The sequence below is a fragment of the Scomber scombrus genome, chromosome 21 (genome assembly GCF_963691925.1).
Source record: "Scomber scombrus chromosome 21, fScoSco1.1, whole genome shotgun sequence".
In the NCBI taxonomy this organism is placed as follows: Eukaryota; Metazoa; Chordata; class Actinopteri; order Scombriformes; family Scombridae; genus Scomber; species Scomber scombrus.
In genome coordinates this window covers 1,277,642-1,291,513 of record NC_084990.1, presented here as the reverse complement: position 1 = coordinate 1,291,513, position 13,872 = coordinate 1,277,642, and the positions used below count along the sequence as shown (strand labels likewise).

The following is a 13,872-nucleotide window of genomic DNA, read 5'->3' as shown; positions in this document are numbered from 1 at the left end:
CAAAAGTGCTCCTAAAATAAAGCTGGAAATAATATGAGAAATCCTCAGTATCTGTTAGTACAACATTCCCTTTTTGTGTGACAGCTCAGCAAGGAAACACTGTCTGTGGAAACACAAGGAGGGAATATTGCATTAAAAATATTATCTCTAATAAGCCTTATAATAGCTTTGACAAAATGTTTGCACAGAATGACTGTTGATTTAGTCTCCCATTACTTACATGGAAATAGCCTTAGAATTAACCATTAGAATTAGAATCAATCAACAATTACAATAATGTACAATGTACAACCGTGCAGCATTACACTTACATGCAATGCAGGACATTATTCCAGTACTGAAACTCTTCAAAAATCTAAAGTAGACTTTGCAATAAAAAATCTACTATGAAATTCAACACTTTAATCACGTTATGGTTTGGCTCCCTGGAACATTTCTGACCTCTTCACTGACTCATTGCATGATTCCACAAGTCTACAGTTGGCAGTGAATGTATGTCCACTGCCAACATTCAGTAACAGAGCAAAAAGTAGTGATCCCTTTATGTAGTGTAGTGTAAAGTAAAGATGTGATGGTCATGGATGGTGGATTAATGTGTAGCTGTTCAATATTGAGGTTCTTGTTTGGCAATTAGACCTCTAAAGGTCTCCTCATCATGTGTTGGTTTTCTAAAATACACATCTGGAAAGGGTGGTGATTAGTTACTGTATTTTCTGTGTCTGTGGTTTATGTCAGTTGAGTGGATGTGTGTTCTTTACTGTCTCTACTGTATGCGTAGGTGTTTGCACATCTATTTTAATGTTTGGGATCATTTGTAATTAAATAAATGTAAATGAAATATTCTTGCTTTGCCTCCCTAAATCACACTCTACTTGTGTCTTGGTCTTGCTTTTGTCTTAGCCCCTTTAGAGCTGTCTGAACTTGTGCTTGAACCTAAACAGGGTCTGGGTTTTGTCTCCATTCCAAGAGGATGTTGGCTTCATTCATGAAAGATAAAAGTTATGTTTCCACTGCTTTACTTTATAGATTCCTGTGGATAACGTGACATAAAAAAATCTTACAATGAACCACCAATATCATCAATACATCAATTATCAATACAAAATATACAAACAATTTGTGGAAACATCAATTGTTCAGGAAAGTAGTCTGCTTGGAGCTGTCATGGATGAAATTGTACTCATTACAGGAATTTGTGATATGTTATATTATATCCTAAAGCCAGGATTAGTGCTAAAGCTAAAACTAATGCTAAAGTTAGCACTTGAATTAATTGAGATACTCTTACTAGCTTTTGTGTGAACTTTCAGTTCAGAGCCAACACCATTCACTATGAAGGTGGTGAGGTGGAGTCAAAACTCCGGAAAAAGCAACTAAATGGGGTCCTGGGTTTTTTGTCAAACTAGCAGCAGTCCAGTTTTAGCAGTAAAATGTACAAATAAATGACTCTATTTGCTAAAATATTATATGAAATGTTGACTGTCACAGCAACACCGCCCCTAGAAGTCATCAAAAGATCATTGTCTTTCCGAACTTAACTTCTCTATGTCCTGTTTTGAGGAGTGTTCCTTTTCCTTCCTGTTGTTTTTCATTAATAAGTGCTGTCCTGCCTTCCATTTACTGATCATGCTTTTTAAGGAAGGGGAAAATGAGTAGAAACAGGAACAGATCCTGCCTAACATTCCTCCTTCTGCTGTGCCTGAGCTTGTATACTAGTGGATCAGCTCAACTCTTCTCTAACTATTCCAACCATGCTGATGGGACAAAGCTAGACCGAGGGGGTGTGTTAGTGAATCATGGAAGGGATGGACCGACCAGCTGTAGGTGGAGTCTTACGGATGTGTGTGTGTATTTAGGGAGGAGATAGGGGAGGGATTTGGAGAGAGGAGGAGAGTCCACTGGAAAAAAAGAGGGGGGCTGAGAGAGAAAACACTGCCGGCTGTAGCTTGACTGGAGGGTTTCTCTGCCTGGTGAGGCATTCACATCCTAAAGCCCATGTGGTAACATCCAGCATTGCTTGGCTTCCCCTGCGCATTGGCCTGAACCCAGGGATTTGAAGTAGACAGGGCAGACAGACAGAGAGAAAGAGAGCTAAAGTGTATGTATGCCTGAGAGAGCTAGACGAGTTTGCAAGGAGAGAAAAAAGAACAGAGGACTGGAGAACAGAAGAAGGGAAGAAGCAGGTGAGAGGCGAACAGTTGAAAAGGAATCTTGAAGACCAAGTGGTGAAGAAGATCGATTAGCTGACTGCCCACTATAAATCTACTGACATGGCAACCATGGAAGCACTGGAGTCCACAAGTGCTCAGCTGGAGCCACAAACCCTCACTGAGATCTCAGACGACGAGGTCAACCTGCCTCCCTCAGACGATGAAGAGGATGTCCTCGCTGCAGCAAAGAAAGAGCTGTCCACCATGGGTACAGAGGGGGATGCTGCTGAAGACAAAGATGATGTCATGAAGATTGACCCGCAGGTGAATGGGGTGATGGTGCTGTCTTTGCTTGACAAGATCATCGGAGCAGTGAACCAGATCCAGCAGACCCAGACTGGGCTGGAGGTCAGGCAGCAAGAGATGGAGCGCTCCGTGGGCAACATCCAGGGCGAGCTGACCAAACTGACCAAGAGCCACAGCACCACATCCAACAGTGTCAACAAGATGATGGAGAAGGTGAGCAAGGTGAGCGTCAACGTCAAGACTGTGCGGGCCACCCTGGAGAAGCAAGGGGGACAGATCAAGAAGCTGGAGAACAACGAGGCCGAGCTGCTCAAGAGACGCAACTTTAAAGTCATGATCTACCAGGTGGGAGAAAGTTTTTGTGTATGAAGTTTGTATCAAGTTGCATGTTTGAAGTGTTAGGTAGTCTATGTACAGTACCTGACATCTTATTGGCTTAGGGATGGGTGTGGCCCAGTGGTGAACCAAACAGAACTTTCATGACTCCTCATTACTTGCCAAACATCCTCCTTTAAATTATTCATTAGTGGTTTAATAGAGTTGAACTGGAAAGTGTTGGTTTGCCAAAGATGTTTCTTAATTTGCTGAGGTGCAGAGGATCTCAGGGAGTGGTTAAAGGTTACCTCAAAGCATTGCTGACGACTGCTTAAGTGACAGGTTGAGCTATCCCTTGTCCCTGTAACTGCATCATAAGCAGGCCACTTAAAAAGTCATGTTTTTCAGAAGACAGATACCATTTAAGAAATAAAAAAAGTAGTACTTACTTACTTATTTATTTGCCTACTACTTTATATACATTATCACTCATAGCCAACACGAATATTTTTCATATTTATAGTCGAGATGCTTCGAAGCTTTGAAGCTTATACATCTTATGTGAATAATATACCATAACCCTCATCCTTAGCATGAACCTGACCAAACACAGGTTGGGGACATAAAAGACACTCTCTGGCCATAATGCCAACCATGCACTCTGACCACCTCCCTAAAACTTCTATACTGTAGAAGAGTGTATCACTTAACTGGAAAATCATTGCCAGTGAAGAAATATTTCTAAAATAAATTATGTTTACTTCAATATATGTTTTGCAAAACAAATTAGTAGCATAAAAAAGTGTCAACAGAAAGTACAGTAATGAATGTAGGGAGGGATACAAAGATGTGAATGTTCAATATGAATAATACAAATAGTGAATGCAGTTATGACTGGTCCAGAAATGTAGCTATGTACAATATAATCACAGTTCAGTAAGAAACTAATCTAATTTAATGCTAAAAACCAAATACATAATTCAATATAAAAAAGACTGAGAAGGCACATCCACATCTGTGGAAACAATTACCGGATACATTACTCACACTTAACTTATTTATCGGGAAAAAAAGCTTCCAGCAATGTTCCACTATGGTATGTGTTACATTTTCCTACTATTCATATGTAACTTTTCACAGACTGTCTTTGTATCCCATGATACATACCAACATTTATCTAGGGGATTTTTTTCTTTTTTTCTTTCATTATACTATTAGGTACAACAATTGTGTTAGACAACATACAGAATCATTGATCATGGGTGTGTGTCGGTGATTGTTATGCTCCCAGATGTTGTTCTACACCACCCCTGCCCCACCCCAAATCTACTGTACATTGGTTCAGTACTCAGTATCCACTCCAGCTGGCTTCCAGATATTTTCCTTCCATAGCAGGCTATGTATAGGACTAAAGAATACAAGCCTTCACATGTGAGCCAAGCTTGCTGGCTGCCCAAGTCATACGGAATCCATTCGGAAAGTCATTTCACTCTTTCCCTTTTTTTAAACAAAGATGGAAAATACCACAAGCATGCTCAAGGTCCTGTTTAAGGCAGAGGAGTGTTAGGAGAGATGAAGGGACGTAAGAGAAGAGAGCTCTGCAGGACAAATTTGAAAAGACAGAGTACGTTTTTTCTCTCTCGTTCCTCTTTGAGGGGAGTTGAGGGGAACCCTGTGTCTTTTTTTAGCCAGTGAAACTCCAGTGTGATTGCAGCTTTTTGCACAGTGGCGCGAGAACATTCAGAGTTTCCACCCTTGACTCAGACATCGTGGCTTGGACTGACCTCACTCTCTCTCGGTTTCTCTCTGCCTCTGAAAGCCGTGCAGAAGTCAAATGAGAGCTCCATCTTAGGCAATCCAGGCTGTCTAACTATGAAACGTTTTTTGTTAATGTAATATATTTGCACAATATACTTGGCTTCATCTTCTTGGCATACCAGTGCAATATTTTATATCTAATGATCAGCAGATGAGACGGGCAGAGCTCTCAGCAACAAAAACTAATCTTCATCATCACATTTGAAGGAACTTGATGGTGGAACTATTTCCCAATCTGAAAGAAACATAAATCAGCTTTTTAATTAGTATCTTTAAATGCTGAGTGTCGCACATTTCTGATACAATCTAGCTGAAATATCACACAGTGAAAAACAAAGTGGGTTGGGATTTTGCTCATGTTAGCCAACTGCTTGGGCCCTGTGGCAAGAGAAACTCCCCCTGAAATGCCTATCTCTGGCTCTCTCACTAACTCAAAACACTGGCTTTGTTTATGGTTGCCAACTATGACGTAAGGTCAGATTCGTCTTCATTAAAAAAGCAAACCACAGTGTGTTATTCTGTTTTCAATTTGCTGTGCTCCTCTGTTGCCCTTTAAGGCCAGATTCTTTCAAAATCAGCAGTAGACAGAGAGACAGTGAACTGTAACACTTTACTTGGCCACTTAGGACAGTGTGTCAGAGCAAAAATACTTCCAGTCCATTGTTAGGATTCATTAGTATTGTCGACTTATTTTTCCATACACAATCACATTATTGCCACACACAAAGGAATACTGAAAGTGGACGTAGTGATATTTGTATTATAACAACATAATAGAAAATCAAACAAAACAAGCTTGGCTGCAACTGTCACCCTACTGTGAATTCATTTAAAGGGTTATTACAGCTGATATCAGCATATATGACGGTCAGTTGCACAGTAATGTCAAAGATACCTGAGGTCTTTGCAAGTGTCTCTATTCCATCGTTTGTTCACCAGAGAGCATTGATACGTTTATTTATAGGTAGGTATTAGCTTCTAGCATATAAATGAACAAGTATCATGCCAGTCTACATAATGAATCAAATAGTCTAAACAGCATACTGTATGTGCAACATGCAAAATTATGCTTAGCTGTATGTACTACATTGAAATTGCTAAGAGCAATGGTTAAACATTTTGAAAAAACACACTTTGTTACTGAGAGTTAGATGAGAAGATTGATTCATTATTATAGAGGCTGGTTTAACATGAACCAGCAGTTGGTTAGCTTTACTTAGCATGAAGACAAAAAACTGGGGCAAACAGCTAGGCTTGGTCTAAAGGCAACAACATCCACCTACCAGTAGTTAACTAATTAACATATTTTATCATGTGTGTTTCATTCATTAAAAAACTAAAGTGTAAATACAAGTTATGTTATGGGGACTATTTCTTGGTCAGGAGCAGTAATTTTCCCACTGGCGATGAGAAGACTGCAGGGATCCCCCAATATAACGTGTTAATCAGAGAAATGAAGAGGTACTGGGAGGCAGATTCTTAACTTAACCTAAGACCAAGTTAGGCTAGCTGTTTCCCCCTGTTTACAGTCTCTATGCTAAGCTAACTGCTGCTGGCTGTAGCCTTAATTTTACCGTCCAGACATAAAAGTGGTGTCTATTCTTGAATTTTTTCCAAACTGTCAAATGCTCTAAAACAGCACATAACAGTAATACATAACTGCAGTGAAAATAGAATAAAACATGCTGTATGTATGTACTGGATGATATCACACTGCTAATATTTATGATTCAGTCATCTTGGATTTTAATTTCAGAGGTCATCATGTCCAAATCAGTATGTCTGGAGTTGACCCAGCAAATATGTAACTCCTTGCCTGAAAGAATGTTTTAAGAATTTGCCCTTCACATTTGTTTCAGTGGAAATGAATGAGCAGCTTGTTGCACTCTGACTTTGTCTTCATTAAAGTTAAAGTTTTCTGTTACCGGTCAAAGTGTGTTGTTGTTCCCATCGAGCTGTTCTCCAGTGGGAGCGAGATCATTTCAAGGATATTGTTAGTAGTGCCTTACGTTTAGGAAACAGAATAGAATAGAATAAATGGCAGTTCTTCCTCCTAACACCACCAGCAGAGGTATTGGTATCGGATTAGTCTAAAGTTTCAGTAATGAGTACTAAATATAATGTCATCCACATAGCTACACCCTCTAGTGTACACATCATTCCCATGAAGTGGTCTTTAGGTAGTAATCTGGAGTTTGATGACCTAATATTTGTTCATTTATGATTTTGGGACACATGCATCCCAGCCACAGATACTGTTTTTTCTGATCTCTTCCAGACATTTTTACAAAATGTTTTTCACTTTTCAGTCTTTGTGAAGGGAGAACTGCAGAGTTTAGATTTGGACACCCCTGATTTGAACCAGTGTTGTTTATGCCCCAAGGAAAAGCCCTGCCCAGGCGCTCTGCTGATAATAAAAACACACTGTTACTGAATGGTGTTTACTGTTACAGACAGCCAGCTCACACAGGGAGGACACAGCACGAGGGCTTTGTAGTGGAGCACAGGGTGTTTAATCTCTGCTTTATTAGCGGCTGTCGACCCGCCAGTCTTCGCTCCGCTCTCTCCAGGGCCCCCTTCCACAAGTGTGGTCTTAACAAGGCATAGACTGATGGGATGTATGACTCTGATCATCTTGTTTTCTCACAAATAGTTCACTGTCAGATATGGTAAATATGTATGCATTTTAATATTTATAAAAGCATCCGGTAGTGTAAAGAAGGACCATAACTAATTGTAGCAATACATAATAATCCAACTCCACACAAGTATGGATACAGTTTTAACTTCCCAAGTTTCAGTAGAGTTTTACCATTAATTAAGGACATTAGTCAGATAATAATATATTTCATTTTGGCACAGTTCATCACTATCAGTCAAAAACTAATATTAATGAAACCAAAAGCACCTGTGGTGACTGCCAACAATGCAAACAGTACTCCATAAATGCACTGGAATACTTGTTCAGCTCAGGCTACTGTATGATGCGTAAGTGGAGACTAATCAGTGGCGGCTCTGTCAGCACATCAGTTGGAAGCAACTCTCTCCCTGTTAGCATGAACAGCTGTCCTCCTCAGGGAGTGTTTGTTTGCGTTGGGGTGTGTTTGTAACTGTGGAGGTGTGTGTGTGTGTGTGTGTGTGTCTTTGGCTCATTTAAGCCCAAATGTCCAGTAAGTCTGAGATTTTACTCCCTTACATCTGTCTTCAGTTCCTTGACAGCTGAGTCCATATGCTGCCAGAGCAGAGCTTACTGCACTTACTGTGGATCCAAACTGGAATGTGACAACTCTTCCCCGCAGTGTGTGTGAGACAGAGGGAGCAGGACTGGGTGGTGAAAGTATTAGTTGATTAAAGCTCTAGATCAAATGACTATGTGTAATGTAAAGGTTGTTACAAATAGTGACCAAGTAAGAGAATTATCACCAACTGTGCAGAACCCCTCAACTCCACGGAACTTGCCTCTTTTATCTCATTGTTTTGGTTTTCACCTCCAAACTCCACTCTCATCAATGTACTTTCCAGCAGCTGCAGGCAGCTGTTTTCCACTCCCAAAACATTTCACATTTAAGTTAAATGCTGTGTGCACTATCCATACAGTAAATGGAAGGTCATAGATATGAAAGCTCATGGTAACACATTTGAACTATCCTCTTGGTTGGACAAACCAACTATACACATATTTCATCACATTAATAACTTTTTATAAACATGTTTTAATTAGTGAGGCATAACAATGACTGTTAGGATAAGTGGGGATTCCTTCTCCTTCAATGTTTGCTGATAGTATTGAGTCATGACACACATGCACAAAAAATCTGAGTCACTTTTTGGACTTCTGAAGAGAACAAAACCTACTGGATAACATCAACCACACTTGAACTTAGACAGTGAACAAAGCAACAGAGAAAACAAAACAGTGCAACAGGTGTGATTGAGGAGGTTGAATGTCCACTGCTGGCTGTTAATGCTGAGTATATACAAATGCTGAAGGATACTAATGCAATGCATGAAGCAGGTCCAGGACTTGAATAATTCTTAAATGGTTCTTAAGAGAAACACTAATGACAAATAACTGAAAACCAGCTACTCAGATCTTTTACTTAAGTAAAAGTATTCATACAGTAATGTAAAAATACAGTATTACAAATAAAAGTCCAGCATGAAAAATCCCACTACAGTAAAAGTACATAACTATTATGAGTGATGTAGTATGCAGTATTACAGTAAAAGTACTGCAGTATTATGAGCGATGTAGTATGCAGTATTACAGTAAAAGTACATAACTATTATGAGTGATGTAGTATGCAGTATTACAGTAAAAGTACTGCAGTATTATGAGTGATGTAGTATGCAGTATTACAGTAAAAGTACTGCAGTATTATGAGTGATGTAGTATGCAGTATTACAGTAAAAGTACTGCAGTATTATGAGTGATGTAGTATGCAGTATTACAGTAAAAGTACTGCAGTATTATAGTGATGTAGTATGCAGTATTACAGTAAAAGTACTGCAGTATTATAGTGATGTAGTATGCAGTATTACAGTAAAAGTACTGCAGTATTATGAGCGATGTAGTATGCAGTATTACAGTAAAAGTACTGCAGTATTATGAGCGATGTAGTATGCAGTATTACAGTAAAAGTACTGCAGTATTATGAGTGATGTAGTATGCAGTATTACAGTAAAGTACTGCAGTATTATGAGCGATGTAGTATGCAGTATTACAGTAAAAGTACTGCAGTATTATGAGTGATGTAGTATGCAGTATTACAGTAAAAGTACTACAGTATTATGAGTGATGTAGTATGCAGTATTACAGTAAAAGTACTGCAGTATTATGAGTGATGTAGTATGCAGTATTACAGTAAAAGTACTGCAGTATTATGAGTGATGTAGTATGCAGTATTACAGTAAAGTACTGCAGTATTATAGTGATGTAGTATGCAGTATTACAGTAAAAGTACTGCAGTATTATGATTGATGTAGTATGCAGTATTACAGTAAAAGTACTGCAGTATTATAGTGATGTAGTATGCAGTATTACAGTAAAGTACTGCAGTATTATAGTGATGTAGTATGCAGTATTACAGTAAAAGTACTGCAGTATTATGAGTGATGTAGTATGCAGTATTACAGTAAAAGTACTGCAGTATTATAGTGATGTAGTATGCAGTATTACAGTAAAAGTAGTGGTTTGGTCCTCTGACTGATATATTATTATTATGACATCATTAGATTATTAATAGTGAAGCATCAGTGTTAGAGCAGCATGTTACTGTTGTAGCTGCTGGAGGTGGAGCTAGTTTACACTACTTTATATACAGTTAGCTAGTTTAGTCCAGTGGTTCCCAACCTAGGGGTGGGGCCCCTCCAAAGGGTCAGCAGATAAATGTGAGGGGTGGTGAGATGATTAATGGGAGAGGAAAGAAGACAAAAAAAATGCTGATACACAAATGTGTTTTTGATCTCTTTCTCTAATCTTGTTTTTTGCTGAAATATAGAGGAGTTGAGGTTTAAAGTAGCTTCAAATGGAAATATTCAAGTAAAGTAAGTACCTTAAAATTACCTTAAGAACAGTGCTTCAGTAAATGTACATTCCTCAAATAGGCAAAGACTGAGGGGTGTAATTGAAACCCTTAAATGTGACATATTTTCAGCATGTGAAAAAGGCTGGGTCCTCCTAGGTCTAGCCCAGTAACAATGATGAAGCTTGATGTAGTAGATACACAGATTAAGGCTGTCGTGCCATCCCTCATGTCCTTACCAACTCTGACTCAAATGGGAATCTTGACTGTTGCCCCCAACTATGCCACTGCCACTCACTGCAGAGACTGATATACTTAGAGAAATAGATAGGATGTAGTAAGAATATGTGACTGATTGACCCATGGAGATTCCTTCATCACTGTGAGGAGGGGTGGAACAATATACGTGGGAGAGTAAGAGGATAAGATAAACTGGAAGAAGAGGAGATGTCTATCCACTGTGTACAGGGAGTGGATGGGTGTGTAGCGATGAAGAGCGTGGACCATATTTAGACAGCTGATTCATAGCACAGGCATCCCATGCTAACCCCCTCCTCCTTCTCCTCCTCATGTGGAACCAGTCACAGCCCTGTTTCTTCCTCTCCCCAGCTCCTCCACCCACCAGGGTAATTCACCCCACATAGTCTCCTCCTCATCCAACCCTACCCCACCCCGCCCTACCCACCATCCCAACTCCCTCACTCCTTATTCTCTGCTCTCATTAGATTGTTTTTCTTTTTCATTTGGTTATTTTACAGTTGATTAGATCTGTTCAGGTCATCTCACTGAGCTGAAAAAAACATCAGGATGTGTGGCTCAGGAGGTAGTGCAGGTCCTGCATTAATGATCAGGTTGAAGGCTTTCATTCCATCAGCATGTGATTGGGTGAATGTTGACATGTACTTTAGAGGTGCTTTGAGTGGTTGGGAGACAACATAAATGCAGCCTATTTACCAAATGTAGTCTATATCATTCAAAAGAGATTTGCAATTAAATGAATTCAAAGATGCACAAGCCACTTCTACCTTGAAATAAAAAATTCTGTCGTCTCTCAGATATTCTATGTCTGTCTGGAATATAAAATGGTAATGATTAAAAACATGGAAAAGCAGCATTTAGTTCTTATAGTTCTGCAAAATATATCCAGCCATAGTTAGTGGAGTGGTGCTGTATCAGCAAATAAGTGGTAATGGTAAATAGACTGTACTTATACAGCACGTTTCTAGTCTTTTTGAGCACTCAAAGCGCTTTTACACTACATGTCACATTCACCCATTCACACACATTCATACACTGATGACAGGAGCTACCACACAGAGAGGAATCATTAGGAGGGAGACTTACCATTCACACAAATTCATACGCTGATGGTGCAGCCATTGGGACGCCAAACTTCCAATTTGTGGATAACAACTCTATAAAATATATATATAATGTAATTACACTTTAGTTTTGCTTTTAGATAGATAGATCTTTATTGTCATTGAAAGTAAACAATGAAACTCTGTTTGAGCAGTCCAATGCAGCAGAAAAATATGAAATATAAAACTTATAACACTAGTACACACACACAAGCCCTAACACATCTGACCCATACCCATGACCACATACACATACACATGCATACCCATACCCATAAAACCATTAAATATGTGCTGAATACTCTAAAATATAAATAAATGTATAAATAACGGGCCATGACAAACAGTAGATATCTGTGGCATCACTAACATACATTTGAAGCTGATGCATAACAGATAAAAAATAAAATGTATATTTTTATCCTAAAGTTTGTGTAGAAACACTGTGTGACCAAATCACAGAGGAACATTCAGAGTGCTGAGGACACAAATAGAGCTAGTCACTGTAGTGAGTCATTACTGTGGTGTCACTCACAGCACAGTAGCTGACCCTGTAAGCAGTCAGTACACCTGCACCACCAGAACTGAAGCTGATATTTGAATAAATGAATGCCTAAATATAAATGTAAATGTGTCCTTTCCTCACCCTCAATACCACATGCAACATTTTCCTTTCTTCTACTTCTCCTGACCTGTAATGGAATCAGGATCTTGGACTGTGCAAAGAACATCTCACAAACAAACTGTCAGAACACATTTTGCTCACTCTTCTCTTCCATGTGTGGTACTTTCCACCATCACCACCACCCAAATCACCTGTTACCTCCACACTCAGACATCTCGACATTTCAATCAACAGCACATTTTCAAACTTGCATTTTATTTTACTATGATCACAACATCTTCCAAATGATTTATTAATAAGGGAATTTTTTTCCCTCCAACAAGAACTGCAGCACTGTAAATATACATTTCACTGACAGCCTGGGAGCGACCGAGGCTCCCAGACATGTTTTGCATGTAAATTCATCAAGAGTCGACCCATTCTTCTCACACAGGTCAAACCAGGTCCATATATGGACATGTAAGCCACAAATGTTCCAGGCTCAGTTTACAAGCCAGATTGTGTGTAACATTGTTTCAGCAGGGAGTAGTACTTTTTTAGTTGAAGTATTCTTGGCTTTGGTTCGGTAGGTAGGGGTTAGTGTGTGCATGTCAGGCTACATGGTCAGGACATTGACGAGTGCATGCCGACAAAATGGAGAGGAGGGAGAAAGAGAGAGAGAGAGAGAGAGAGAGAGAGAGAGAGAGAGAGAGAGAGAGAGAGAGAGAGAGAGAGAGAGAGAGAGAGAGAGAGAGAGAGAGAGAGAGAGAGAGAGAGAGAGAGAGAGAGAAAGAGAGAGAGAGAGAGAGAGAGAGACAGCAGAGAGAGAGAGAGAGAGAGAGAGAGAGAGAGAGAGAGCATAAAGGAGAGAGAGAGGGAGGTAACAGAGGGCTTATGGAGACTATCTAAAAATAGCAACTATCACATACTTGTTTGATTGTGAGAAGGAAAGGGCCTTTAAGAGACTGTGTTCCTGTTTGGTTTTTAAAGCCCAAGGCCGGGGCAATGGACCACTGCTGACTGCCACAACATCAGCTTATTTGTGACAGGCGGACATGACATTAGTTCACAAAATAGTGTTTCCTTCCTGATTGTGATGTCTTGCATTGGACTTTTGTTACCTTTCATGTCTGTTTGACATGCAGTTGCTCTTATTATACCTGAATGCTTCAATATGCTTTAGTCCTCATCCTAGAAGGAGTCTGAAATATACACTTAAGGTAAAGTTTAAATAGTAATATCATTTTTTTTGGCACAGTATTTCAAGCACTGTCTTCTTCACCTCTGGTGCATCAAGCCAGAATTAGTTCATTACTATCCCCTGTGGCCACTGGGGAAAACACTCATTACAACTACAGTTGGTGAGAACCACAGCTGTAGTGGAGATTCCCCCCCCCCATCGAGCATATGGGGGGATCAATGAGCTCATTCAAGCTACGGCAAACTGCACAAAGGTGAGATTTATACTTGATCAGACGTGTTTTCAAAAATGATGCTTCAGTTTACAACAGTAAAAGCTTGGAGGATGAAGACTTAGTCGATTTGGTAACTAAACATTTAGTCATGCCCATCTCTGAAAAATTCCTGTGCACAGCCACATAGGCTCATAGGCAAACACCAAAATGGGTTTGCATGTGGTGTTAAACGCTAACATCAGCGTGCTAATATGCTAATGTGGACAATATTGACATGCTGATGTATGCATGTATAATGTTGCCCCATTTGCTAATTAGCACTAAGCACAAATCAGAGGCTGATGGTATTTGGTTTTGTGAGTATTTATACAAATCAAA

The 13,872-nt window shown here is 39.5% G+C and overlaps 1 protein-coding gene across 1 annotated transcript in view; it reads left to right on the top strand.

The window, feature by feature from the left end:
- The first annotated feature begins 1,951 nt into the window (after positions 1-1,951).
- Positions 1,952-13,872, top strand: part of LOC134003639 (caveolae-associated protein 1-like) — a 31,382-nt gene continuing 19,461 nt past the window's right edge. The window contains exon 1 of the mRNA XM_062442895.1: positions 1,952-2,801. Within this exon, the coding sequence (XP_062298879.1) occupies positions 2,271-2,801 (531 nt within the window). The 5' untranslated portion in view covers positions 1,952-2,270. The remainder of the gene's footprint in view (positions 2,802-13,872) is intronic.